Here is a 25,002-nt window from a genome sequence, read left to right on the forward strand (position 1 = left end):
GTAACAACCACCCCTCCACCATTTATTCAAAAGTGTGCCGAATTTAAGTATACTTTTTAGTATAGACTTTTTAGTATGGCATTTTGGACGCACCCAAAGACATTGGCTCAGAGGCTGAATTTCTAATTTATTTAGCAAAAAAAATCAAAAGCTTGTTTTTAAGACATTCAAGGCCTGTTTAAAATAGGTATTAGATGCCATAATAGGTCCCCTTTAAAGAACCCCCCCCCCCCACTCGTTTGGTGTGAGCTTTATTTTGAAAATATTGAGCGGATGCTGCTGTTCTCCTCGCTGACGTCACGCCGAGCTTGACTCTTGTTGTGTTCCTGTGTTCGAGCTGAGCTGGCTGTTTGGCAGGTTTGACTGCTCCTGCTGCTGACTCTCTCCTCCCGGGAGACCACTCTTTGGACATTTCTGCTACCCCCGTTTAAGACAAGCTACACATTTAACTCTTTCCACCAAGAGTTGCTCTTCTGTCACAGTTTCGCCATGGACCCCGCCAGTCAAGGTAACATTACACGTTAGCTCACCAAGTATAGCCCATGCTTAAGGCTGATTTATGGTTCCGCGTTACACCAACGCAGAGCCTTCGGCGTAGGGTACGCGGCATCGCGCACCACACGATGCGCGTCTCCGCGTAACTTACGCCGTACCCTACGGCGTAGGCTGTGCGTCGATTTAACCTAGAACCATAATTCAGGCTTTAGCCTCAGCTCACTGCCCTGAATATGTGGCAAACTGGGAGTGCGTTGTTGATGTTCGGTGATCTTTTATTAGATAATCAAGTCAATACATTGAATCTTTCTCGAGGTCGTTTATTGTTCACTTGTAAGTAGAGGGTGGGTGTTGAGCCGCTGGGGCAGCCGGGCCCGCTGGACCAGGACCGGGCAGGTGGATGAAGGTGACTGCTGTCTGCACCTCCCACTCTGGAGACATTCATGCCTCCCTGGAGAAACTACCGTCCTTGTCCTGTATTAATGTGAGAGTCAGAAAATAGTTATAACATGGCATTGAGCTGTTGAGTTCATAAGTTATTGTTTTCTGTTTTACTACAACTGTAGCCTACAGTCATGGCCTTTGAGGCTCAAATATGTTTACAAGTCTTCTACAGACTTTCTGTTTGCACTTTTGTTATTGCACTAAAAATGTGTACTATTACAGAATGGATGTTCTGTTAGTTAGTTAGTTCATCTTTATTTCGGACAATTATAAGCATAAAAAAATCAATAAGCAACATAAACATTTACAGGTTTTTCTTTGGTCAACATGGTGCTTATTTTGACCGAAAAGGTCTGGGCTTGAAGCATAAAGCTTATTCTTGCCCACCTTTTAACATAATAGAAATGAAGTATCATGAGGCTACATAAAATAATAATAATAATAATAATAAAAATAATAATAATAATAATAATAATAATAATAGTAATAAAGCTTATCTTGCCCACCTTTTAACATAATAGAAATGAAGTATCATGAGGCTACATAAAATAATAATAATAATAATAATAATAATAATAATAATAATAATAGCTGTAATAACTGTAATAATAGTAATAGTAATAGTAATAATAATGATAATAATAATAATAATGATAGCTCTGAAAACAGAAAGTGAAAAGATGCTAAAGAAACCGACAAAACCAATTTAGGTTGTCATTTCATCTCATGCATGTGTATCGTGTCTATACATCAAATCCTATATACTATTCATGCATATGTTCATACCGGTACATATCCACACACAGGCACACACACACACAGGGCTCCAGAGTGCGACCTATTAGGTCGCATATGCGACCTAATTTATTAAGGTGCGAGTTAAAATTTAATGAAGTCGCTCCGGTGCTACTTGCAAGAGGACTAGTGGAAAAAAAAAAAATATATTTTTTATTTTTTCACTCGGCTGTGTTAGTGCATTAATGGAGTGGTTGATAATACAATCTTACTTTCTGGCTCATTCCTGCGAGTCCTATACCTGTCTGACTGCACCTGGTACGGTCTGCGCACGTTACGTGCACAGCAGTGCAGGCGCGCGTACACGCAGCGCGCTCAAAAAGGTAAACAAAGCAGATGCAGTATGAAGCGGTCTATAGTCGATTCTTTTAAGAAAAAAAATGTGCCGGAGGAAACAAACGAGGCTGGTGGAGGAGGAGGAGAAGAAGGGTCAGCAGAGGGAGCGACAATAATCATGGATTCTTCTTCTTCTGATGAAGCGAGTGACAGGTTGGAGAAAGAGGCGGGGGAGAGTGGGGAGAAGAAAAAAAAGTACAGCTTTCTGGCCAGTTCCCGTGGTTAAGATACGAGGGACAGGCCCAGGCCCGGTTCTACGAGGGTGCATAAGCATTGCACCCTCAGTTTATGTGTTTGCTCAGTTGAAAAGACGAAATGAAAACTTAATGCGCGCGCGTTAAGCCTCATTTATGGTTCCGCGTTAAATCGACGGCGTAGCCTACGGTGTATGTACTCGGCGACGCGCACCATACTTTCGCGTCCCCGCGTATCCTACGCCGTAAGATCTGCGTTGGTGCAACGCGGAACCATAAATCAGCCAGTGTACGTCACTGATCTGCTTCCTGCACCAGCAAGACGCTGCTCTCTGCTGCTCCGTTAACACAAAGTAACATGGATATTCAGAAGTGGTTCAAGCACAACGACGCAAGCAAGTTTACAGGACTGTCTCAGAAAATTTGAATATTGTGATAAAGTCCTTTATTTTCTGTAATGCAATTAAAAAAAAACAAAAATGTCATACATTCTGGATTCATTACAAATCAACTGAAATATTGCAAGCTTTTTATTATTTTAATATTGCTGATTATGGTTTAAAGTTTAAGATTAAGATTCCCAGAATATTCTAATTTTTTGAGATAGGATATTTGAGTTTTCTTAAGCTGTAAACCATGATCAGCAATATTAAAATAATAAAAGGCTTGAAATATTTCAGTCGATTTTTAATGAATCCAGAATGTATGACATTTTTGCATTACAGAAAATAAAGGACTTTATCACAATATTCTAATTTTCTGCTTATTTTTGCTTAATCTGCAATTTGCTTATTGGCCATATTGAGGTTGAACACGCTCATGCAGAAGGTAAGGAGTGTGTCTCATTTTTGTAGGTAAATGATCAGGTATCTTATAAAAACACACAGAGGTAACACTTTACCATAAAGTCACCTTAATTAGCCTAACATTAGTTAGTACATTAACATTACTAAGCATTTATATAAATTATATTATCCAACTTTTAATTTATTAACTAACTCTGAGTAGTAAACATTAATTAGCCTAACTGTAGGCTATATGTGTTTCCTATACATAATGATTGTTAATCTGTAAACAGGTAATTAATGCTTAATAATTTAACTAATGTTAGCAATGAAAAATATGGTGCTACCTAATTTGTTTTGGTGCTACTAAATGAAAAACTAGGTGGCACCAGTGCTACCTGTGAAAAAGTTAGTCTGGAGCCCTGCACACACACCTACATCATGTATTAGCATGTATTGTATTAGCAAACAAAGAAGAATGTACACATGCATGTAGGCTACATGCATGTGTACATTCTTCTTTGTTTGCTAATTCTGCTTCTATGTAAGGCCCAATCCCAATTCTCCTTCACTCGCCCTTCTTTTCTCCACTCGCACTTCTTTTCTTCCCTAAGCCCTAAAAAAGAAGGGGGAGATTTTAGGGCACTTGAGATCTAGGGCACTTGGCCCAGGTGCCTGTCCCAATTCTCCCCCTACCCCTCGTTTTCATCCCTTCCCTGATCAGGAAGCTGAGAGCCAAAAGCTGTTTTAATTTCAGCTGTAGCGCTGTTAATATGGCACTTTATTAAGTTTTAATATTTTTTCAGGTATAATTGTAACCTTAAGATCCCCAACCGGGGCTCAGTTTATCCAAATAACGCCTGTTAAGAAATTTGACCCGATGTTTTCGGAGATGAGAAGAGCCGCCGGCCCCGGGGAGCAGCCTCAGCTCACAGCCCGAGAAGAGACGTTTCCGCCGGGTCAGGCTGCTGCGTCAGCCCCGGGAGAGAAACTCTCTCTGGGACGCAGCTCTGTTGAGAATCACGCCGGCTGAAATAAATCATTTAGGAATATGTTGGTTTAATAGATGAAATCTAACAGTTGTAGCTACGCCTGTTAAGAAATTTGCTCCGAAATTTAGAGATTTCTGTCTGCCGGGTCCGGAGCTTGGGTCCGCGTTAAATCGACGCAGAGCCTACGGCGTAGGTTGCGTAACCTCCGCCGTAGGCTCTGCGTTGGTGTAACGCGGAACCATAAATCCCTTTATTCTGGCGTGATCTTCCGCAACTTTATCTGAAAGTGTGTAAATTACCCAGATAACAGCTGGATTACTTTGTGGTTTCTGAAGACTATTATATCAGAAACATCCAAAACAAATCTGACGAGTCACAGGATTATTTCTCTCTATTTCTCTGAGACCAGTCTGCCTGTTTGCCTTCGGTCGGCGAGTCAAATCGACGCAGAGCCTCTTTTTTTCATACCCCCTCGCTCGCCAAGTCAGCATCTGAAATCCCTCGATTTGAAGGGGCTATTCTCAGCCCCTAGCCCTCGTTATGCCCCCTCCCCCTAGGTGAAAAGAGGAATTGGGACACCACTACCTTCACGGGAACGCGCAAAATTTAGGGTTAGGGAAGAAAAGGAGGGCGAGGGGGAGTATTGGGACGCACCCTAAGTGTCCATTACCTTTACTTTGAATAATAGTTTATATGCTTCTGCTTTCTTTCTATAGTTTTATATTAATTTATACAATTTTAAGTTAAGCAGGAAAGGTTTCTGTTTAACAAAGATACTTATTTTATTCAGTTCATTTTGTTATTTTGTATTAAAGTGAATTGCTGGATAATAATTTGTTTTCCATGTGTTCATGGCATTCAAAAATATGCATCTAAGTTAATTCAGGTTCGAGTCAAATAGTTAAAAAAAATCATTTCACTCACAAAAACTCCCTTTCATTCCATTATTTATTTTTCAGGGAGTTGGCAACCCTAACTTGAGATGACTGAAAAACATTTATTTCAGAAGCAAGTGTGTTTATGAAACATCGCATCTCTTCTCAAATGAGCAGAACGGAATGTTTGTTAGCAGATAAACTATTTAATGAGGCAGAAATTGCATTTTTTTTGCTATGTTTACAACACTAGTATGTCACTCTTTTCGTAGCTTTATGTGCTAACAAAAACCTGATTTGTTGACTAAACTCAGTGTTTATATTGTTTTCTTGAACCTCACGATAAACACTTATAGATAAGTATTTTAGTTGAAAACATTTGTAATGGACTAAACAATGACTTGAGGAAGTAGGACATTGTGTGTGTGTTAGGGCAACAACTAATTACTTTTTCTAGTCGATTAATGTATTGATTATTGAAACATTTAATAGACTAATAAGATTATTAATAGTGCAATAATTTAAACAATTTTAAAGCATTTTATTTAGCTCTTTAATGTGTTTTATTTAACTTGGTTATTGCTTTTTTTTTTTTAAAGCCATTGTTTTTTCTTATATTTGCTTGGGGGTTCCCGTTGGCTGGGCCTCTGAAAAGTGCCTAGACACAACTTTGTATTAATGTATTACTTATAATGTGTGTGATACACACACGTGCCCACACACACACATATATATATATCTGGCTGCCCAGCTGTCCTTGATGGGAGAATCAGCTGCTCAAAACACTTCATACTGTAACAGTTGGTGTTAGAGCAACTGTGGGCTAATCGTTGAGAAAGTTCTATAAAATAAAGATTGGATGACATATGCACAATTTACTGCAAGTTAAAAATGCATGTAAAGGTTTATTTTTGTCAATCTTGACACAAACCCACAGATATGCAGATATTTGCATTTTAAAAAAGAGTGAAAAACTATTTACTTCACAAAGTTTACAAATTGCTTTCTTTGAGTGTTTTGTACTATTAGTGAAAAACATAGTGTAAAATTGTGTTCTTACAACAGTCTAGTTGAAGTCCATATAATGCATTATGAGTAATGATCCATGTGAACTGAAATGTAAAACCTTTAGTTCACCAATTGTATTTTATTGATGCTGTTTTTGGATGCTGTTTTTTTTCATTTCTCTTTGCGTATGAGTCACTTTGTCATCTACTCTCGTCTACGCTCTGTCTGCCAGCAGAGGGAGGAAATTGCTTTATTCTGCTGTGATGTAGCAGAGTGAAATCAGCAGTTCTGTCCCATACAAAAACCTTTTTGTATTAGTACATTTTAGCTGAACAATGGTGCTGTAATGTGTAGTGGTGGTTGACCAGAACGGTGATGTATGCATCCTGACACCTTTGTATTTGTTAAAGACTTTGTTACGGTTTAAGTAAAAAGTGTATTTGTCAACTCCGAACTTTGTTTTTTGTAGCAAGTCACAGTACTGAGTGAGACGGTCTGGAGAGGTTGCCAGTATGACACGATACCAAAACTTGACAAACAGCTCTTTGTTTTAGCACAAAAATGAATACTGTTGCACCTTCTCAGCAAAATAATATATATTACTTGGGCAAGTGAAAAACACACTGGTGGTGTTTCTGCACACATGCTTATGATTTGTTGCATCTGTAAAGAAGTGAAAACCTGAATCACTTTTAGAGCAGAAGCTGCATGTGTCTGAACAAAGCCCTGAAGCATTTCAGAGCTGCTCCAACCCACACAACATTGGAGAAATTCACCTTAAAATCACAATTAAAACATTACAGCTCGCAATATTATATCCCCGGGACAGTTGCCATGTTTCGCTGCCACCGCACATGTAAGCCACAGCTTGTTTTAGGCTGTCAAATCAAGCAGTAGGTGTGTTTCCATTAGGAAACGTGCCAGACAGGATCCTCAGGATCCGTCCCTTCTCCGGCCCGCCTCCAGTACACTGTAGTGTCACCCAAGAATCAGTGACTGAGCTAATACCACTGCTTAACACTTGATGGTGGTATTGTCTTTTTTGTTGTTTGCAAACAACAGCATAAAAGGAGATGGAAAAGAAGAATGAAGGAAAAAAAGAGAGAAGAAGAAACAAATAAGCATGGAAAGAACAGAAATGTTTCTTGCAGATTATAAAAAATTGAACTCAAAGAGGATGTCCTCTGATTTATGTTCACGTGAGAGGGCTGAATGTCATTTCCTGCCTACAGTACACTCAATCAGCACAAACCATCCACCAGGTAGATCCTCGAGGCTGATTGGAGTATCTCCTACTACAGGAAAAGTTAGTTTTTTTTGCCCTGCAAAGGTTGCTGAAGGCTTCTTTTGTGGGGTTGTTCCTGGCAGTGGAAACATGCGTCAACGATTTAGCCCCCTGAAAACTACCAAACTACCTTCAAAATGTAACCATACCTCTCTACCAGATTACAGAAAGCAGGCCTGCCTTCAGATGTGCCTGCATGTTAATCCACCAGTTATAATCAGCCCTAGGCACATGTTGATTATTATAAAATGGCCCAATTAATCAGCCAACCGAAAACTTGTTTGACCTCCTAGTTTTAAATGTTTTTTTGTTCAAACAGACCTGGCCCATGTATGTTGGTCACTAACAGACTTGTGTGGACCTTGATGATAACCTGAATAGCTGTTGGTGGACCAGTCACTGCCTCACTGGTTATCGCTATGATTAACATGTTCTGCTCTTTGTCCTCTTCAATTGTCGTCTTAGATATCAGCCTGAACTCTCCTAACAAGGCTGTTAGTCTGGATCATCCAGACAGCCTTTCTGATGTTCCTGTGGGAGGAGCCGTGGGGAACTTGGCGAACCCTCTGCCACCTGGCCTAACGGAAGAAGAAGCAGAGGAGCTCCACATTGAACTAACCAAGGTGAGGCCCAGATATTGCAAGCTAGGATTGATTGATTGATTGATTGATTGATTGATTCATTCATTCATCCATTAAATTTTTTCTCCTTCCAAACATACATAAATAAATACATGCATACCTGCATCAAATATGAAGAGTTAAATGTGTAACTAAACTTTTTTGTTATGTTTCAGGTTGAAGAGGAAATCAATACTCTGCGTCAGGTTTTGTTAGCGAAAGAGAGACATGCCAATGATCTGAAGAGGAAACTTGGCCTCAGCCCACTCAACGAACTCAGGCAGAATCTCACCAAGAGCTGGCAAGACGTACAGACCTCTAATGCGTATGTATCAGGTTTGGCTAAATACATGCTCGTAAATACAGTAACTTTTCAAAGTAGAGGGCCTTTAAGTTAGCATCTCAGAATCTTTTGCCAGCAGTGTATTGTTTAAAAAGATCTTGCACTAGATTACAATTAATCTAACATGGCACATTGGGTTTGGGTGTGGTGGTTTTCCAGGATCTGTGTTTTTTTTGTTTGTTTTTTTATTCTTTCATTTTTGGACTTGTTGAGTACATTTTATATTGTTAACTTACATTTTAAGATATACATTCTTAAGTTCTACAATACTACACAACCATTCATGCTGCTTTTCCAAAGGTATACTTTTGGTTTTAACTAATGAGGAATATCCCTGTGTATCTTTGTGCCAGTAGTTTTGATTAATGGGACAATGCACCTCTATAATAACTTACGTAATTCCACATAGGCTTTGTCAGTATTGTCAAATTGCAAGGTCTGGAAAAGCTACAATAAGTTTGGAAAAAAGTTCATTTTTATCATCTCAGTTTTAAATTATATTAGCGTTGTGGTTTGGCTTCCATCTTCCAAGATCACATTTTATTCCCTTAAATAGTGGATCATTTAGTTTAGTTGAGTTAGGTTTGATAGTAATTCAAGCCCTTGGTACTTCATTGCTTTCAGGTCCCATTTGATTTATTTTGTATCTGTGTATTTCTTCAAATGGTCGGATTTTTTCTGTAATTAAAAGTAAGCAACTGCTTTTTCAGAACATTTAATGTATAATCTTGTATGTCCCAGTAGTCTGTAAGGATGGACATACGTGCTGGGAAGGATGTGGTAGGTTCCAGTAAGAAAAATGAAGGCATCATCTGCAAAAACTGCTATCTTCTGAACTTGATCTATCATATCTTTACATTTTAATATTTTCATTTTGTTGAATCCATTGAGTCAGCTTCTCAAAGGCTTTAAAAAATGCAACTGCTCTTCTTTTGTTCTTGAAAAACATCCTGAAGAACATCCACTTTCCATCCAGAAGCCTTCTTAAGCGCTGGTGTAGCATTGACTCAGAAGTTCCAAAAAAGAAAAATCCCTGCTGGACCTCCTCATTGGTGTCATACGACAACATGGCCTGGACCTTCTTGTTGGTCCATTTATCATTTTACTTGTGATGTACATCTTCTCCAAATGTACTTGGAGCAAAATATTTCTGGTACAAATTGTTTAAGTGAGTTGCGTTCACAGGATTTATGTTCATTTCACAGCCAGCACTGGAAGCTACACAATACTATGTAAACATACAGTATATATAATATAAGTTTGATTATGATGTATAATATATGTATTTTATATATATATATATATATATATATATATATATATATATATATATATATATATATATATATATATACACACACACATCACACTGGTGAAGGTCAAGCATACACTTTGGTTTAATACTTAACCCTGTAGTGTGTTTGGTGACGTCTCTATTTGCTGTGCTCTATTGTCTTTCAGCCGCTGTTAATAAGTACAGTAAACGCTGACAGTACAATATCACAGGTTGTTTTTAAACCCATGTAAGCATAATATAAGGAGATGGTTACTTCCTGGTTAATTGTGCTTGGTAGCATGATGTTAGCTTGACACCATCGCTCAGTGTCATGTGACGTACGGAGCATGATTTGACTGGCTGAATGCCAGTTCCATGTCATTCTCAACTAGATCGACTAGTTATCCAAGTGGTCCGGATGTTAAAAGTGATTTTCTGACAGCAAATTTGTAGGAACATTGAGTTTTTGGTGTTTAAAACTACAACTGTGACTGTCTGCCACTGTGATGAGGTAGTACCATTTTACCAATCCGTGCATCAGTGACACGACCCATAGCCACAGAAGATTGTGGGGTGTAGATCAACCTAAAGGATGTTCCTGACGGTGCCCTGACTTTATAGGTCTTGACTTTGAAACCCCTTGAAACAGATAACTATGGCCCAATACAGTTTTAAAAAACATACACACACAGTTTTATATCTCCCTGAATGTATAAGACATCTTATCAGTTCTTTTTTTAAATGTCTCAAATTGGACTTCCTTAAATAGCAAGTTCATGAGGATTGTGGCAGGGGCGGTCCACCTCAATTGGCAAACCGGGGTGGTGGTTCCTCTTTTTAAGAATGGGGACCAGAGCGTGTGCTCCAACAACGGGGGAATGGCACTCCTCAGCCTCCCCGGGTTTAAACAGGGGTATTTAAGAGTCAGACTGATCATTGAACCTCAACTTCGGGAGGAACGATGTGGGTTCTGTCCAAGACATGGAACTGGACCAGCTCTACAACCTTGCTTAAGTCTTGAAGGCTGCATGGGAGTTTGCCAACTGGTCCACATGTGCTTTGTGAACTTGCAGAAAGAATTCAATTATGTTCCTCCAGGTATTATCTGGTGATGCTCTATGAGTCTGGGCCACTGCGTCCCTTGTTACAGGCTATTCAGTCCCTGTACAAACAGAGCAAGACTATATATATATATATATATATATATATATATATATATATATACATGCCCTCTTTGGGTCTGAAACAAGTTACTGCCTGAAGTAGATAACTTTAAGTATCTTGGGGTCTTTATTCATGAGTGAGAGAAAATGGATCTGGAGTTTGACAGGTGGATTGGGGTTTTGTCTGCAGTAATAAATACTCTTAACCACAGTTGACTTGAGCTGAGCCAAAAGGCAACGCTCTTTGTTAACCAATTGATCTACGTCCCCACTCTCACCTGTGATCACGAATTGTGGGTAGTAACTAAAAGAATACAGCCGCAGATACAAGTGACTATCAGCCTCCCCCTTTGGGTTGCTGGACTCTCCCTTAGAGAGAGGGTGAGAAGTTCAGTCAATCGGGAGGGACTCGGAGTAGAGTCGTTGCTCCATTGAGAAAAGCTAGTTTAGGTGGTTCAGGTATCTGTCGAGGATGCTTCCTAGATGTCCTCCTAGGGAGGTGTTTTGGGCATGTCCAAATGGTGAGGGGGCCCCTGGGAAGGACTAAGACATGCTGGAGAGATGATGCCTCTCGGCGGGTTAGTATCCCCCCAGGAGGAACTAGTGGAGGTCTGAGCTTCATTGCTCAGACTGCTGCCCCATGACCCGATCTGGGATAAGCAGAAGGTAATGGACGGACGGAATTCCTAATTGTTGACCAAAAACAACAGCAGTCAATAAAACAAATGTTTAGAATTCTAATAAAGTTTGAAAAATGTTATGAAATGTGGAACTAATGATTGGAACTGTATCTCTCCTGAACCATGTATTTTTCTTTCCTGATGTCAATGTCCTGCTGTTGTCTTCAGATATCTGTCTGCCTCAGCCACTTTGGATGACATTGCCCACTCTGAAGCGTGAGTTGATCAATTTCTCTCTTGTGTTATTTGCTTTAATAGCTGAATTAAGGTTTCTTTACATTTGGTATTCTTTTTGGGAACTTTTCCTCTCATTCTTTCACTGTCCATACCGTTTCTTGTGCTTCCCTTTGATTGTTTTAGGGTTCTGTAGATGAGTTGGAGCTTTTTCCGATTTTGGATCTTAAATGCTTCAAAGTTGCTTAAAAATGCAACTGACTTCAGGTTTAAGATAAGATAAGATATCCTTTATTTTCTCCCTCAGTGGGGAAACTTATTTTGTTGTCAGCAGTACACTTAGCACACACATGTAGGGGAGGGGTAAAAAGACTGAAAAGTCAGAAATAAAAAATATATAAAAAATACAAAAAGATACATATAAAAATATGTATAACCACAGGATATGAACAGTATACAGTTAGAAAACAGTGCAGAAAAGCAGGTGGAGTAAGGTTTCTAATATTCTAAGACTCTCAATTGTGCCTTTATCCTCAGAGAGAGAAAAGGAGTCCTAAAATAATTACCACGAAAAAGGGAAATTAATGTTTGAAAAATTCTGACAATTGGCCATATTTTCTTCTACCAATATAAATCTGAATTTATTTACAGAGGTATTAAGATGAAGAAATGTCGAACAGTTTCAAATGGGTCAAATTATCGGCAGGTGTCAAGTGCAGAAAACATCTAAGAATTTTGCAGCACGTTATTAAAACTTGACGGATAGTGGGGAACCATAATCTTTGAGGAAGAAATGTGGTTAAAGAAACCTTGAATGATTGTGAACATTTGGTAAAATCAAATCGAGAAAAAACTACAGTAAGACTCATTTATGTTTAATAGTGAGAGTAGGATCATTTCCGTACACACAACGCAAAGGACTCTCAAGGGACTGGAGCTAAACGGTTGTAAAGCCTTAAGAAAATCACTTATCAGCCAGTCTAAGTCTAGATATCTGATAGGCGCTTCAGGGTAAGAAGAGAGGTGGATGAAGTGATGCATCCATTGTGCCTAATACCTATTGTACAAACCTGAGGGGGCAAAGTTATGTATATGCCTGGAGTATGAGGTCAGACAAAATAAAAAATACAGACAGGTCTGTATTTTTTTGTATGTGCAGCATATTTCCATATGGATACTCTTTTAGGCAGTTGGATTGCATCCAGTAAGGCTAAAATGACTACATTGACATCAGTCAATAAAACAAATGTTTGTGCATTGCTAAGCAAAAACATGTAGAGAAAGCACAAACACTGTCAGTATAAATTACAACGGTCTTTCCTGTCCCTAGTTTACATGCTTCGGAGGGAGCAAACAATTGTGCAGCTTGACAGAATAGTGTCTAGGCAATTGATCAGACTTTAAAACCAAGGTATTGATCACTACAGCATAACTTGTAGCACATGTGCCTCAGTCCTCTTTGTGCTGGAACCATCTACAAAGATAGTGACCTCAGCATTTTTTAAAAGGGTGTGTCAGTCAAGTCAGTTCAGGGCAGCGCACTTTCAGTTATCACTTGTAGGCAGCCATGACATCTCTAAGTGGTAAGGTGTGGCCCACACAAAAGGACAGTCATACAATGTGTCTGGACGGAGATGGAAAAGAAATCTTGTTTGGCAGCAATACAACAACTGCTTAAGGCTCTCTAAGAGTCGGGGGATGAATCATAAGCACTAAAGCTGATGCCCGGGCTGCCATTGAATTAGCTACTGCAGTTTACATACGTTGGGGCAATGCTTTAGCTGCTGGGTCTGATTTAGTTGAGGAAAAAACCTATAACCTGTTCAATAAATGGGAAGGAGCAGGATCGGGCCAAAATTAAGACTATTGTGCAACCGGCAGTAACACACTGGGATAAACATACATAGTGTATGTATAAATCTGCTGTCATGCCCCTTTGTTTACACAATCAGGCCTCACTGAAGACTGAATATTGTCTAATGGGTGAATTTCTAACGTGATGTATTAATGTTATGTGGTGTAGGGGTGGTCAAAGGGACATTATAAAACCAACAAACAAGCTAGTGTATATTTAATATAAATCTGGAGATTATTAGTTTTAGTCTTTAGATTGGGCAATTCTGTTCCTTCCCGTTTATTGAAAAATGTTTTTTTTTAATATGAAAATGCATGTAAAAAGAAAAACTAAATATATTTATACATTTCTGCTTTTTTATTTTTAATTATATCAGTTTTGATTTAGCTATTTTTCTTCATCCAAATGTCTCGTATATTTAGATAAGTTCTAACCCAAATATTTCACAATTGCAATTTGTTTGTACTCACTCTATGACCTTGCTCAACTTGTATTAAATTTTCAATTGTATTGTCAAAACAATTACTAGTTTTACATCTTGTAACGTTCATTCTAAAGTCGTCGTCTCATGCTCCATGTCACTCTGCTCTGTGTCTGAAGGATTTTGTTGTGTGTTTGACTGACCCTGTTGTCGATCTAGTCACACAATCCAGTCATTTTTCTCACACCTCCATGAGGTATATTTCTTCTGCTTCTGCAGTCATGTCCCCAATGTCCCGGTCGTTCACAGATAAAGCAGTTGTCAGCGTGAAAAAGTCCTCGTCCAGCTCTTCCTCGTCCAGCTCTTCCTCCTCCACCTCCCAGTGTGTTTGTCTGCCACCTCTCTTTTCTGGTTAAAAATACACACTCTGTCCCTTTGGTGGTTAAAAGTTTTTTCAGATTTATTTATTTTTTTTAAACATTTTTAATTCCTGAAGTGATTCTCAGCATGCCTTGCATCTTCTAATAGATAAGAGGTGGCAGGTACAATACACTACCTGATGTTTTATATTAAAACTGCTAATTGGTGGGAAAAATCCTCTCACAAATGCATTTTCCGGCTGTTGGTCTTATGGATCATTTGTCATGTTCAAGCTTTTTGAGCATTTGAGCAAAATGGTGAGCTACATCTTCATTCTCTTTCTAAACACATCTCTTTATTTCTATCCAATCTGCTGTAACCTTGTATTTGCCTTCAATCCTCTGAATTAAGTGTTGAATCTCTGCGTCTAACTGGTTTGTTAAAAGGTAATATTGTTCCATCAGCGCGGTTTGGATTCCAATTTCCACAGATAAGGCACCAGTCTGGTCCCATTACTTCTGTTGTTGCTCTTTCTAATAACACTTCATTACATTTGTAACTACAATACAGGATTTTTGTATTCCTTTTGCAAAGCCCTGAAGTTTCACTTTTGGATGTGGAATTCCTTCCACGGCCTGTTTTAATATCAGTGTGTCTCCAAGGTCTGTATACAGGACTGTCTCAGAAAATTAGAATATTGTGATAAAGTTCTTTATTTTCTGTAATGCAATTAAAAAAACAAAAATGTCATACATTCTGGATTCATTACAAATCAACTGACATATTGCAAGCTTTTTATTATTTTAATATTGCTGATCATGGCTTACAGTTTAAGATTAAGATTCCCAGAATATTCAAATTTTTTGAGATAGGATATTTGAGTTTTCTTAAGCTGTAAACCATGATAAACAATATTAAAATAATAAAAGGCTTGAAATATTTCAGTTGATTTGTAATGAATCCAGAATTTATGACATTTTTGTTTTTGTAATTGGATTACAGAAAATCACAATATTCAAATTTTCTGAGACAGTCCTGTACACACATGGTTGAATTTCCTCTGTCCACATGTGGATTCAGGACTTCAGTCATTGGTAATCTGCTAGTCTTTTTCTTTTGGAGTTATGTCTAAATCTTTATTATATGTTGTCCTGGAACACCTTGTCCAATCACCTATCTGCTCTCCTGATCGAAGTGTCACACCAATCTGTTTATGACCTAAGAGTGGCATCATTGGAATGTCAAAACATGGTGCAACGCCCAGTGACTATAAAAGGTTGGTGCCCTGTAGGACCCGCTGTGAGATGTGGAGAAGTGGGAGCTTGAGGAAACTGGAGCACATGTTCAGGCGGCGCCATCTGTGGCTCCAGCTTTAATTATTAAAGGATATACAGATTGTACTAAAACGGAACCGTCCGGCCAATAAGGTTGTGGAGTATTGTTTGGTTGTGGGTTATTTTCAGGAGAACGTCATCTTTCTACTATATTTTCGCACAAATAATTTTGTTATTAACCTTAACAATGAAAAATTAGTTGGACGTTTTTCCCTTTTTACTAGAGATGGGCAGATGAAGCATTAAAGCTTTTCATGAAATTGGTTCACTCAAGAACAAGGCTTCTTGGGTTCAGTTGCTCTAGTAGGCCATCTACTGGCCAGAAGAAATTACACAGGGAAAAATATTGCAATGATATTAATGGTCTGTAAATATAAATAGGCAATTTATGTTCATAGAGAGTAATAAGGGAAAGTGAGAATGGGGGGTGAGGACAATGAATATGCTTGTGTTGACGTGGGTTGTAAGACATTGATTGTGCTTGTGGAACTTATGGAATCATTTTTATTGAGAGATGACAGTTTTTGGATTAAGGCAATTTATTTTCTTGCAAAAGATTTCGCCTGCCTTTGAGAACAACCTCTCACAAGGCACCGAGGATGCTGGGGGGCTGAAGAAAGTAACTGCAAGCTGGGGTAAAAGGGTTTCTGTCGTTCCCAGTACTCGAGTGCATCTTCTTGTCAGCCGATGTTTGGCTCCATCTTATACCTTTGGTCTACAGTGACATCAGCAGTGACTTTCTGTCTTCTTGACTGTGTTACTCCATCGTCAAGGCAACGCCACAGCTTGGTCCACCACTGTCCTTATTCTCATGCAGGGCTCTGTGATGCCTCAGCATAATGACGTGTTATTGTTGTATCCAAGTTCCTTGGAACACAACAGACACTTCAACTTGCAAAAGAGAAATGGAAAATAAAGTAAATGAGTAAATATGGAAAATAGTATATCATTAGCACTAATATTTTTGGAAAATGCATCTTGTGTAATTAATTAGGACATACCTTGTTTAGGAAAAATTAGATAAAAAAATTCCCAAATAGGGGAAATCTTCCTATTTTTCGCCGGTTCCATAACAGAATAGAGACTCTTGAAACACAAACCACTGACGCAATCAATGCACTTCATTATTCAATTCAATTTTATTATATAGCGTCAATTACAACACAAGTTGTCCCTATACACTTTCCAGAGACCCAGAACATGACGCCCGAACAATTATTACATAAACACTAGCAGGTGAAGACTCCCCTAGTGGAGTTATCTGTTTGTGTGATAAAGTTCTTAGCTACTTTCAGCTTGTGCTAAAGTTAACAGAAAGTTAAGTGTGAGAAATTGAACCTACGTGCCACAATTTGAACTATTTCTCCAACACTTCTCTTATCTTGGGTTTAGTGAGTACTTTTCATTTTTAAGACGCAGCATTCTGCTTTTGGTTTTACAATGATTTCTCATTCCCTTTTTTTCTCCACCCTTCCTTTCCTTTCTATTTCCCCCTGCCACCTTTCTGCAGATACAAGAAGACTCAGGAGACTCTTTCCCAGGCTGGACAGAAGACAAGTGCAGCTCTCACTACAATGGGCACAGCTATTAGCAGGCGACTGGGGGACATGAGGTACTGTGCAGCAGAGCCAAAATGACTGATACTTTGGCAAGATTTCTGGAACAAATCAATAGAGTTGACTGTGGAAGAAATTGCATTTTTTCATTATCTTACCATTATCTCACTAATATTTTCAATCTGTGAGAAAAGTTTTTTGACAAACATGTGTAACATAACTGATAGAACTAATAAAGGTACGGCGATTGATGTTCATCATTTTAACACCCTGAATATGTTCCAAGTGGCATACTTCCTAGAGTATACTTAAAAAACATACCACATGCACTGTAATTTCATACGGGATGTGTGAATCAGCGCTGCTTCAACATAAAAGTGCTATTGTGCCCTAAGGGCGAATTTACTTCAGCTTTTTTGCCAGTTTTCGCCATGATACAGTTGAGGTTTGACCACATGTCAATCTTAAATTCTGTAAGAAATGAAAAATCTTCCTTATATGTCTAATTTCAACTCCAACAAGAGGTTAGATGTTGGGTGAGATAATGGTTTTATAATTAACTGTGGATTTAATGTGGTTTGGCTGGAAAATTGTGTTGTATTTCACATTTTTGGCATAAGATCACAGCCTCGTGGCGCCGTGCCGGATCTCTGGCATACCAGCGTGACTGTGGAGGAAATGTGAAAAAAAAAAAAAAAAAAACGGGTAATTTTGTGAATGTTGTGGGGGCGGTATTAATCATAGTGACTCAGTTGACAAATTATAAGAAGAGAAAACAAAACGTCAGTTGTTCCGGCGTACATCCAAAAATAATAAGATGTTTGTTAAAATGAAATGAAAGAATGCAACATTTATGTACCGACTGTATGGACTCTGGTTCCGTGGTATCGTATAAATGGACCTTAAGACTCAGTCTTAATGCATGTCAGGACGCTTGTCTCGGTCACATGATACTTTTCTGCTAAAATGAAACCCACAAGCTTCGCTGGTTCCCGTGCCTGTTTAACGAGCTGGGTTGGTTGACCTATATAACGCTATATTTAGGAACACCGGGGATGGCAATGAGGCAGAGCCAGCCATGCGTTAAGATGACACACTCTGGTGCACCATTCAGCGGATCAGCAAAGATTCCTGTTACTGTAGGGATTCTGACATTGTTATAGTGTGAGTAGTGCATTTAAAGCTAAACTGGATTTGTGAGGGTGTGTATATTCGACATGTTTCAAACATTATCAGGGGATTAGCAGGGATTTTGTAAGAGACTGAGCCCGAGCCTTCGTTCTCCCAGCTCGTGCACGATCACCTGTTTTTGCTGTCGAGTTGGAGCGCTACTTCCAAATGGTAAAACACCCACGAACTGACAAAGAATGGATCCGCAACTCATTTGACAACAAACTGGGTGAATCCAGCATGTCTTTACAAAAGAGGACCAACTGCTGGACATCAATGACTGGCCTTAAAAGAATGTTCCAGACAACAACTCTGTTGTTTCTGGATAAAGGTCATTGCAAAATACCCAGAGATCGCCACAACAGCCCTAAAAACCCTGTTGTCATTTCCGACATAATTATGTGAAGCGGGATATTCTGCAGTGATGGTGACAAAAACTAAATTGCGGAGTAGACTGGACATCAGCAACACTCCCCCAGATAGGAGTTTCATTGCAGAGAAACAACACAACGTTAAGACAATGCTGCTGATAAAGTTGCGTACGAATACAGAGTAGATTCATGTTTATTATTATATTTGGAAAATATCCACGTTTCTATGTCAGTCGTATCATTTATTTTGTTGAATTTATGCAGCACACCTTAAAAGTCCTTAATGTCAGACATTAAACTGGTCTGTGGTGCAAAAAAAGGTTTGGGATCGCTGGTATATGTGTTCAGCTGCTATTGTCATCACACGTGTTTTTCAAGAGTGAGGCATCAACGCCTCTTCCTATCTCTGCTGAGAGCTGCACATGGGCAATGGAGTACAATGCCAGGTAAACAATATGGCGGCGGCCAATGCAACACCACGACAACTGAAGACTTTTGTTTCGGTTGTTATATACTTTTTCCAGTATTAGGCTATCTGCAGCAAAGTATCCAGCTTTCTTGTCTTTCATCTTTAATTGGCACATAATTTAAACAACCTCATGTAAAATTCAAAAATTGAGTGCTAAATAAGAGCCATTTAATAATTGTGGAATTAATAATCTGATTGTTTGACTAATTGATCATCAGAATAGTTGTTAGTTTCAGCCTCTAATATTATATAGCATTCTATATAGTGCACAACTATTTTGCTCTATACAATGCTTTGCCTGTATGCCTGCATCTGAACATTAAAAACCAAAACAGGATTAAAGTCCATTTAGCTTGTAACTTGTAATAACCACATAATCATATAATAGAAAAATGATTAAAAAAAAAAACAGGAAGCAAGAAACAATGTAGGTCAGTTACAACAAGGCTGTAGCTGCAGCAGAAAATGAAACAAACGTACAGGAGAAAGTTAAAGTTTTCCTTTTAACTTTAAAGGTAGCTAGAATGGGCCCAGGGCACCATATGGACCAGAACCATCACTGGTGACTTGTTACACAGCAAACGAACACGCCTTGCTGTCTCAGGAGTCGTCTTCTTCCTGATTTTCTTGCCTAACACGGCTGTGTCTCACCTCCGTGTTGTCTTTGTTGATTGCTATGTTCTGACTGACGCTTTTTCCTTTTCCTTTAATTGCTGCCTTGATTTGACCTGCAGAGCACTTCCTTTCTCTAATTCATTTAGGTGAGGTTTACACACTCTTTGATACGATGATATTTTTTTATGCCAATGTTATATTAGAAAATATATATTTATATCCTTGAGTATTGGTGGGACCTTTTTTAAAGATGTGATGTAGTTTCATATTTATGTTGCTTGAAATTGACCCTTTATCTCCTGGATTTTTTTTTTATCATCAAAGCAACATTGCATAATTTGTTTTATTAATTTTTTCTCACCCCAAACAATACAGCAATCAGAGAAATGCACCTCATCCTGTGAGCGGTGGCACAGGGGTTGGTAGACCTGGGCATTTCCGGTCTCTGCCAACTCCCAGTGCCCCCCCACCTGATGTGTGGTTGTCGGGTTGCATGTATTGTGCCAAATGAGAGAGATCTTTGATTTTTGTATCGAAATAGAGATGAATATGGAGGGATACAAAATTAGATATTGGATTCAATTTGTTGTGAATTTGTAGGTAGATTTAGATTTGAAAAACTTAAAATAGTTGAGAATATCACCTCAACAGTTAACGTCACTGTTTTAAATAAAGTAACAGTAAAAAAATGTCTTAACACCAAGACTCCTAAATTCTGACCAAACTGTAAGAATTTTGCACTTTTAGAAACTGTAACAAACTTTTGTTGTTAACAGTAGTTGGTGACATTTTCATGCATTATTAAAAACAATCATCTTTTCAAATATAATTGTGATTCTAAGGACAAGCAAATTGATACTCTTTTGTTTCCTTCATATTCATATTTTTGAGCAAGTAAGTCACCTGACTCCTCGCGCAGTCAGACTTGATGGGAAAACTAATTCTCCGCCTCTAGCGTCTTTGAGGGTTATAGGTTGCATATTGTCGCCTGTCTGTTGTCTGTCTCATAACACTTGCATTTCTGTCTCCTCTCTTTAACGCTTGCAAAGTAGGAACTATTCCATTCGACACTCAATAAGTATGCCAGCAATGAGGTAAAGTAACAATAATCCCTGCTCACTGTACATTTTTTCAGTACTACTACTCTGGGTTACAAATCTTACCTGCAAATGTGAATTGCTTTTTTTCCCTTGTCTTTTTTCCCTCAATTGCTCTTTCAAACTGGATGGGTTTCACTTGAAACTTGAAAAACTTTTGCAGAACTGAGCTCAGTGCAGTTCATCGACTGACCGATGGACGCTGGCTGCAAAAGCACTCCCGTGTTGAAATAACCAAATTTACAGTCGAAATAAACACATTTACAGCCTGGTTCAAACAACCATTTTGGTCTCAATCGTTTGATTTCACACCCATGACAACTCTGAGGGAACTGAATTTGTTTTGTACCAAGCCAACAGAGTTTATATTAAGCAATACATTTATTTTGAATTGTTTTACCTTAATTTATTTCTGATTGATTTCAGAATTTCTGGTTTATTTCAGTCGGCTCAGCCAATGGTTAGCCATATTCCCTTACTCTTCTGTAATCGTCTTGCTACCGCACTTGGCGAAGCAACCAGACATTTTTATTAACCCATCCTCGGGTGAAAGCGACTGTCATTTTTGATTTCACCATCGAGTCAACGAGTTAAACAGTATATCCTGTTGTAAATGTCTGACGGCAGCTCTGCAGATATTTCGGCAGATATTTCAGCCGAAGGACCTGAGAGCTGTGTCCCGTATAAGAAATACAGGCTTCAAAACTGATCTTTAGAAACCATTGGGTCACGTGACCGAGTGCTTGGTCCCTTGTTTTATACATTCTATGCTACAAACACAGCAACTTGACTCAAGTGCATACTAGAATGGCTGTGCTGAATCCTCGGTGGTCTCAATGTAGCTATCAGCAAACTGATGTGATCTGTTTTTGTTGCGACACAATTACAGGGTGTACTCAATATGTTAAAAAGGCTTCTGCAGAAAACTGTGTCCTGCATTGTAGCTTGTGAAGGGGCACAAACAAACATGACACAAGAATGTCTTTTTTTTATCTGCATTTACCGTCTATTGTTATATAAATGGTTAATACAATATGTGTGTCTGTGTGTATCTAAATATATAATATAAAATAATGTAAAGTGTGTGTGTACACATGCATACATACATGTGCATATATATATATATATATATATATATAGACCTAAAGTTTGGACACACTTCCCCATTTGTTTGAATGAGAAGGTGCGCCCAAACTTTTGAGGTTTGTGTCTGTATGGATGTATTTGTGTGTGTGTATAAATTTGTGTATGTTGTGCATCGTTAACAGCTATAGTTTATTTTAATTGATGATTGTAATGGAGCCGAACTGTACCCTGAAGTAAATATTATGTTTTATACTATTTTTTTGCTTTAAAGATTTCAAATTCTTACTTTCAGTGTACTGCTAAGTTTTCTTTTTTGTCTGTTGTTATTGTACCATACAGTAATGCTTTTTTGAATTTAACATGTCTCTGTCCCGCAGAAACTCTCCAACCTTTAAGTCATTTGAAGATAAAGTTGGGAACCTAAAAGTGAGTATAAGTAGGTCTTTTATAAAGTTTCTGTTTGTAATTGGTTTTGCGTTGGTGATTAGTAGTGTTTTCTATTTGTTAAATAGTGTTTTTATTTGTTAAATTCAATTATTTAAATGAGGTTAGCAAATACTTTATGTATAATATATATTATGTGTGTATACAGGGTAAGCATTGACGTCACTTCCCCACGGGACCACGCCCCCTTACTCGCACTGAGTGGCAAAAATGGCTGCAACTAGTGGAGAAGACGGGATAACAGACGATTATCCGAAGAATCAGTGGTCCATGGACATTAATATTTGGCCACGAATCCAGTTTCCTGATATTTATATGTACTTAATTTCACTGGGGAAATACACGAAGCAAAGCTTGAAGGCATACAAGTCTTGACGCTTGATCCTACTTCAAGGCAGGATTTGTTGGCGCAATTAAAGTGATGAGGACACCGAACTTTATGATTTGACCGTTTAACGTTAGCTACCCAAAAATTCAACATTACCTGATACAAAATAGGAACCGCAAATCCACATTCGGTGTCTGGATCCAGTTGTTTCTGCGAATTGCAGCGATCCATTTGTCTCTCTTAAGCTTATTTTTCGGCAGGCTGTAAAAGATAACTCCGATTTCTTGCTAAATCTATGAGTACAGTCGATCGCACAACAGCTCTTTTCCATTTTAGATGTTTTCCAGTTGCTCAAACTGAAAGTTTACGCTGCCACTCAGTCTTTCTGCCACTTAGTCTTTCTGCCACTCAGTCTTTCTGCCACTCAGTGGGTCGTAACCTGCTGTGAAGTCGCATCTGTGACGTCATGCACATTCCCTCTATACGTACTTTCTAAACATTAAACATTTGACCAGCATTGTGGTTGTCACTTCTAATGCAACAATTAACTTTTTTATCCATCTATACTAAAGAGTTTATAAAACATAGTGTTGCTTGTATTGGATCATGACAGACAATTACAAGGTTTGTACCACAGCAATAAATTCAGAATGAATTTAAATTATTCATCGTAAATTTAACAAATCTTTTATTTGAGAAAGGAAAAGAAATATATGATCAAATTAGTCCCAAATACAGACCTGTAAACTGTATTGACATGTGTCTGAATTTGAACAAGGTGATGCTATTAAACAAAAGCATTACGTTGTTTAATAGGTTGTAATAAACTTTAAGATTATTGATATGGTGTACCATATTTTAACTGTTTAAAACATAACTGCAAACTAAAAGAATTGAATCTCTTTCTCAGTCTTGTTCCATGATGGTTGGCTATTTGCCATACTGAAAGATTTCATATATAGCTACTCTGTTGAACCTTAATACAAAACACATGATTATTTGATATCTGAATCTATAGATTTTATTTATTTATGTATTTATTGTTCTAATTGACTTCTGTGAAAAAGCAAAAACAAGAACCTCAGTGGCTCTTGAGTTACCAGGGTCTGGATTTTAAAGTGGTCCGAGTAAACGTGTTTGAGAGAAAATGATCCGTCACTTTTGCATGAGTTGAAATCATTAACATTTGTTTCTTCTTTGTCTCTTGTCATCTTCCTTCTGCTTCCTTCAGTATAAGGTTGTTGGCCCCAAAGGAAATGGAGAAGCTATCGGCTCACCCACTGATACCACCCCAACTCAGGAGAACCCATCTTTCTAAATGCAGTGCACCACCTCCCTGCTGTCCTCTTTCACAACCTTAGACTGTACTGATATCATCTCTTGGCAGAGTTGGTCCAGGTCGCTGGCACTCACCTCAGCAACTCTCCCCTCTCCATCTGTCCAAGCAGTAGGCCAAGGCTAAAGACTCAAAGGTCTGAGTCTTAATGTGCTTTCATCGACAGACCCATCACTGCTGGTCCCATTGCTTCCATTCTTCTGCCTTTCTGTTTTAAATATATTTATAATGATAATCTGCTTAATCGTTTACAGAATTTGCTTGGGCAGATCACAAACACCTGCCACCACCCCTTTGTCCAAATTGAATGACACTCTTTAGTCGTCTTTTTAGGGAAGTTTGTTGCTAAATCAGGAAATAATGTGGCTAAAAATGTATGAAAATATCTGGACTTCAGTTACCTTAACAAGATTAAAGTTGCAGTGCACAAGTTTTTGTTGTACGATTCAAAGTTCAATTTGCTTTTGCAACTGATGGAAGATGAGGGATTTACAGGCTTAAGAAAAATAGTGATTTTTGTTGTTAGTGACCCATCTACTTCTGTCCTCGTGTTTCTTGTTACTCTACTTAAGCAATGCAGCCCCACTGACCACATACCAATGTTGTACCACCACCCACTCCCTACCCACCGGTTGCTTATCATGTCTGAAATTGCCTGCAGCATAAAAGCAGGTTTCACTGTGAGCTTTTGAAACTACTGGTTTGTCATCGGGGTTGTGGCTCGGGACGTATCAACACTCTTGGATGTACTACTGTTACCAGAATGTGTGTATCACATCACATCTTAGTTATATCCTAAAACCCCTGCAAAGAAAACCAAGATGATGTGCATTACGCACAAAAAGGAGAGAACATAAAACCCAAAACCATTTTTTGTATCGTACACTATTTTACACTTCTTTGCCTAATGTTATTGTTTTGCTTTTTTTTTTTTAATCGGTGTTTATAAATATGATCATTATATCTTGTCATCAGTGCTGCCAAATGGTAGTGAAAGTAAATAAGGCAGGAACAGTCTGAACATCCTTTGAAATTGGGAAAATCAAAGAAATGGATCAGTGTGTAACTTTCATGGATAAAAGTTTTTGTCTGTTC

At 38.4% G+C, this 25,002-nt stretch overlaps 1 protein-coding gene across 5 annotated transcripts; it reads left to right on the forward strand.

Moving 5' to 3' along the window:
• Positions 1 to 301: 301 nt before the first annotated feature.
• On the forward strand, positions 302 to 25,002 carry tpd52l2b (tpd52 like 2b). Of its 5 annotated transcripts, none has more exons than XM_061735752.1 (9): positions 302 to 508; positions 7,675 to 7,832; positions 8,006 to 8,154; positions 11,460 to 11,507; positions 16,946 to 17,047; positions 19,736 to 19,762; positions 20,666 to 20,710; positions 22,177 to 22,225; positions 23,803 to 25,002. In XM_061735752.1, exons 1-9 carry the CDS (start codon positions 490 to 492, stop codon positions 23,887 to 23,889), a joined length of 684 nt encoding a protein of 227 aa, XP_061591736.1. In that variant the 5' UTR covers positions 302 to 489; the 3' UTR covers positions 23,890 to 25,002. The 5 variants fall into 5 exon arrangements, with proteins under 5 accessions (XP_061591736.1, XP_061591737.1, XP_061591739.1 ...); XM_061735753.1 differs by having other exon boundaries at positions 20,669 to 20,710; XM_061735755.1 differs by lacking the exon at positions 23,803 to 25,002 and adding an exon at positions 22,392 to 22,767.

This window comes from Cololabis saira, chromosome 12, assembly GCF_033807715.1.
Source record: "Cololabis saira isolate AMF1-May2022 chromosome 12, fColSai1.1, whole genome shotgun sequence".
NCBI classification, from domain to species: Eukaryota; Metazoa; Chordata; class Actinopteri; order Beloniformes; family Belonidae; genus Cololabis; species Cololabis saira.

Coding starts and splice junctions, on each gene's coding strand:
- tpd52l2b (XM_061735752.1), top strand. Junction 8,155..11,459: donor GACGTACAGACCTCTAATGC/GTATGTATCAGG, acceptor TGTTGTCTTCAG/ATATCTGTCTGCCTCAGCCA. Junction 19,763..20,665: donor CCTTTCTCTAATTCATTTAG/GTGAGGTTTACA, acceptor ACGCTTGCAAAG/TAGGAACTATTCCATTCGAC.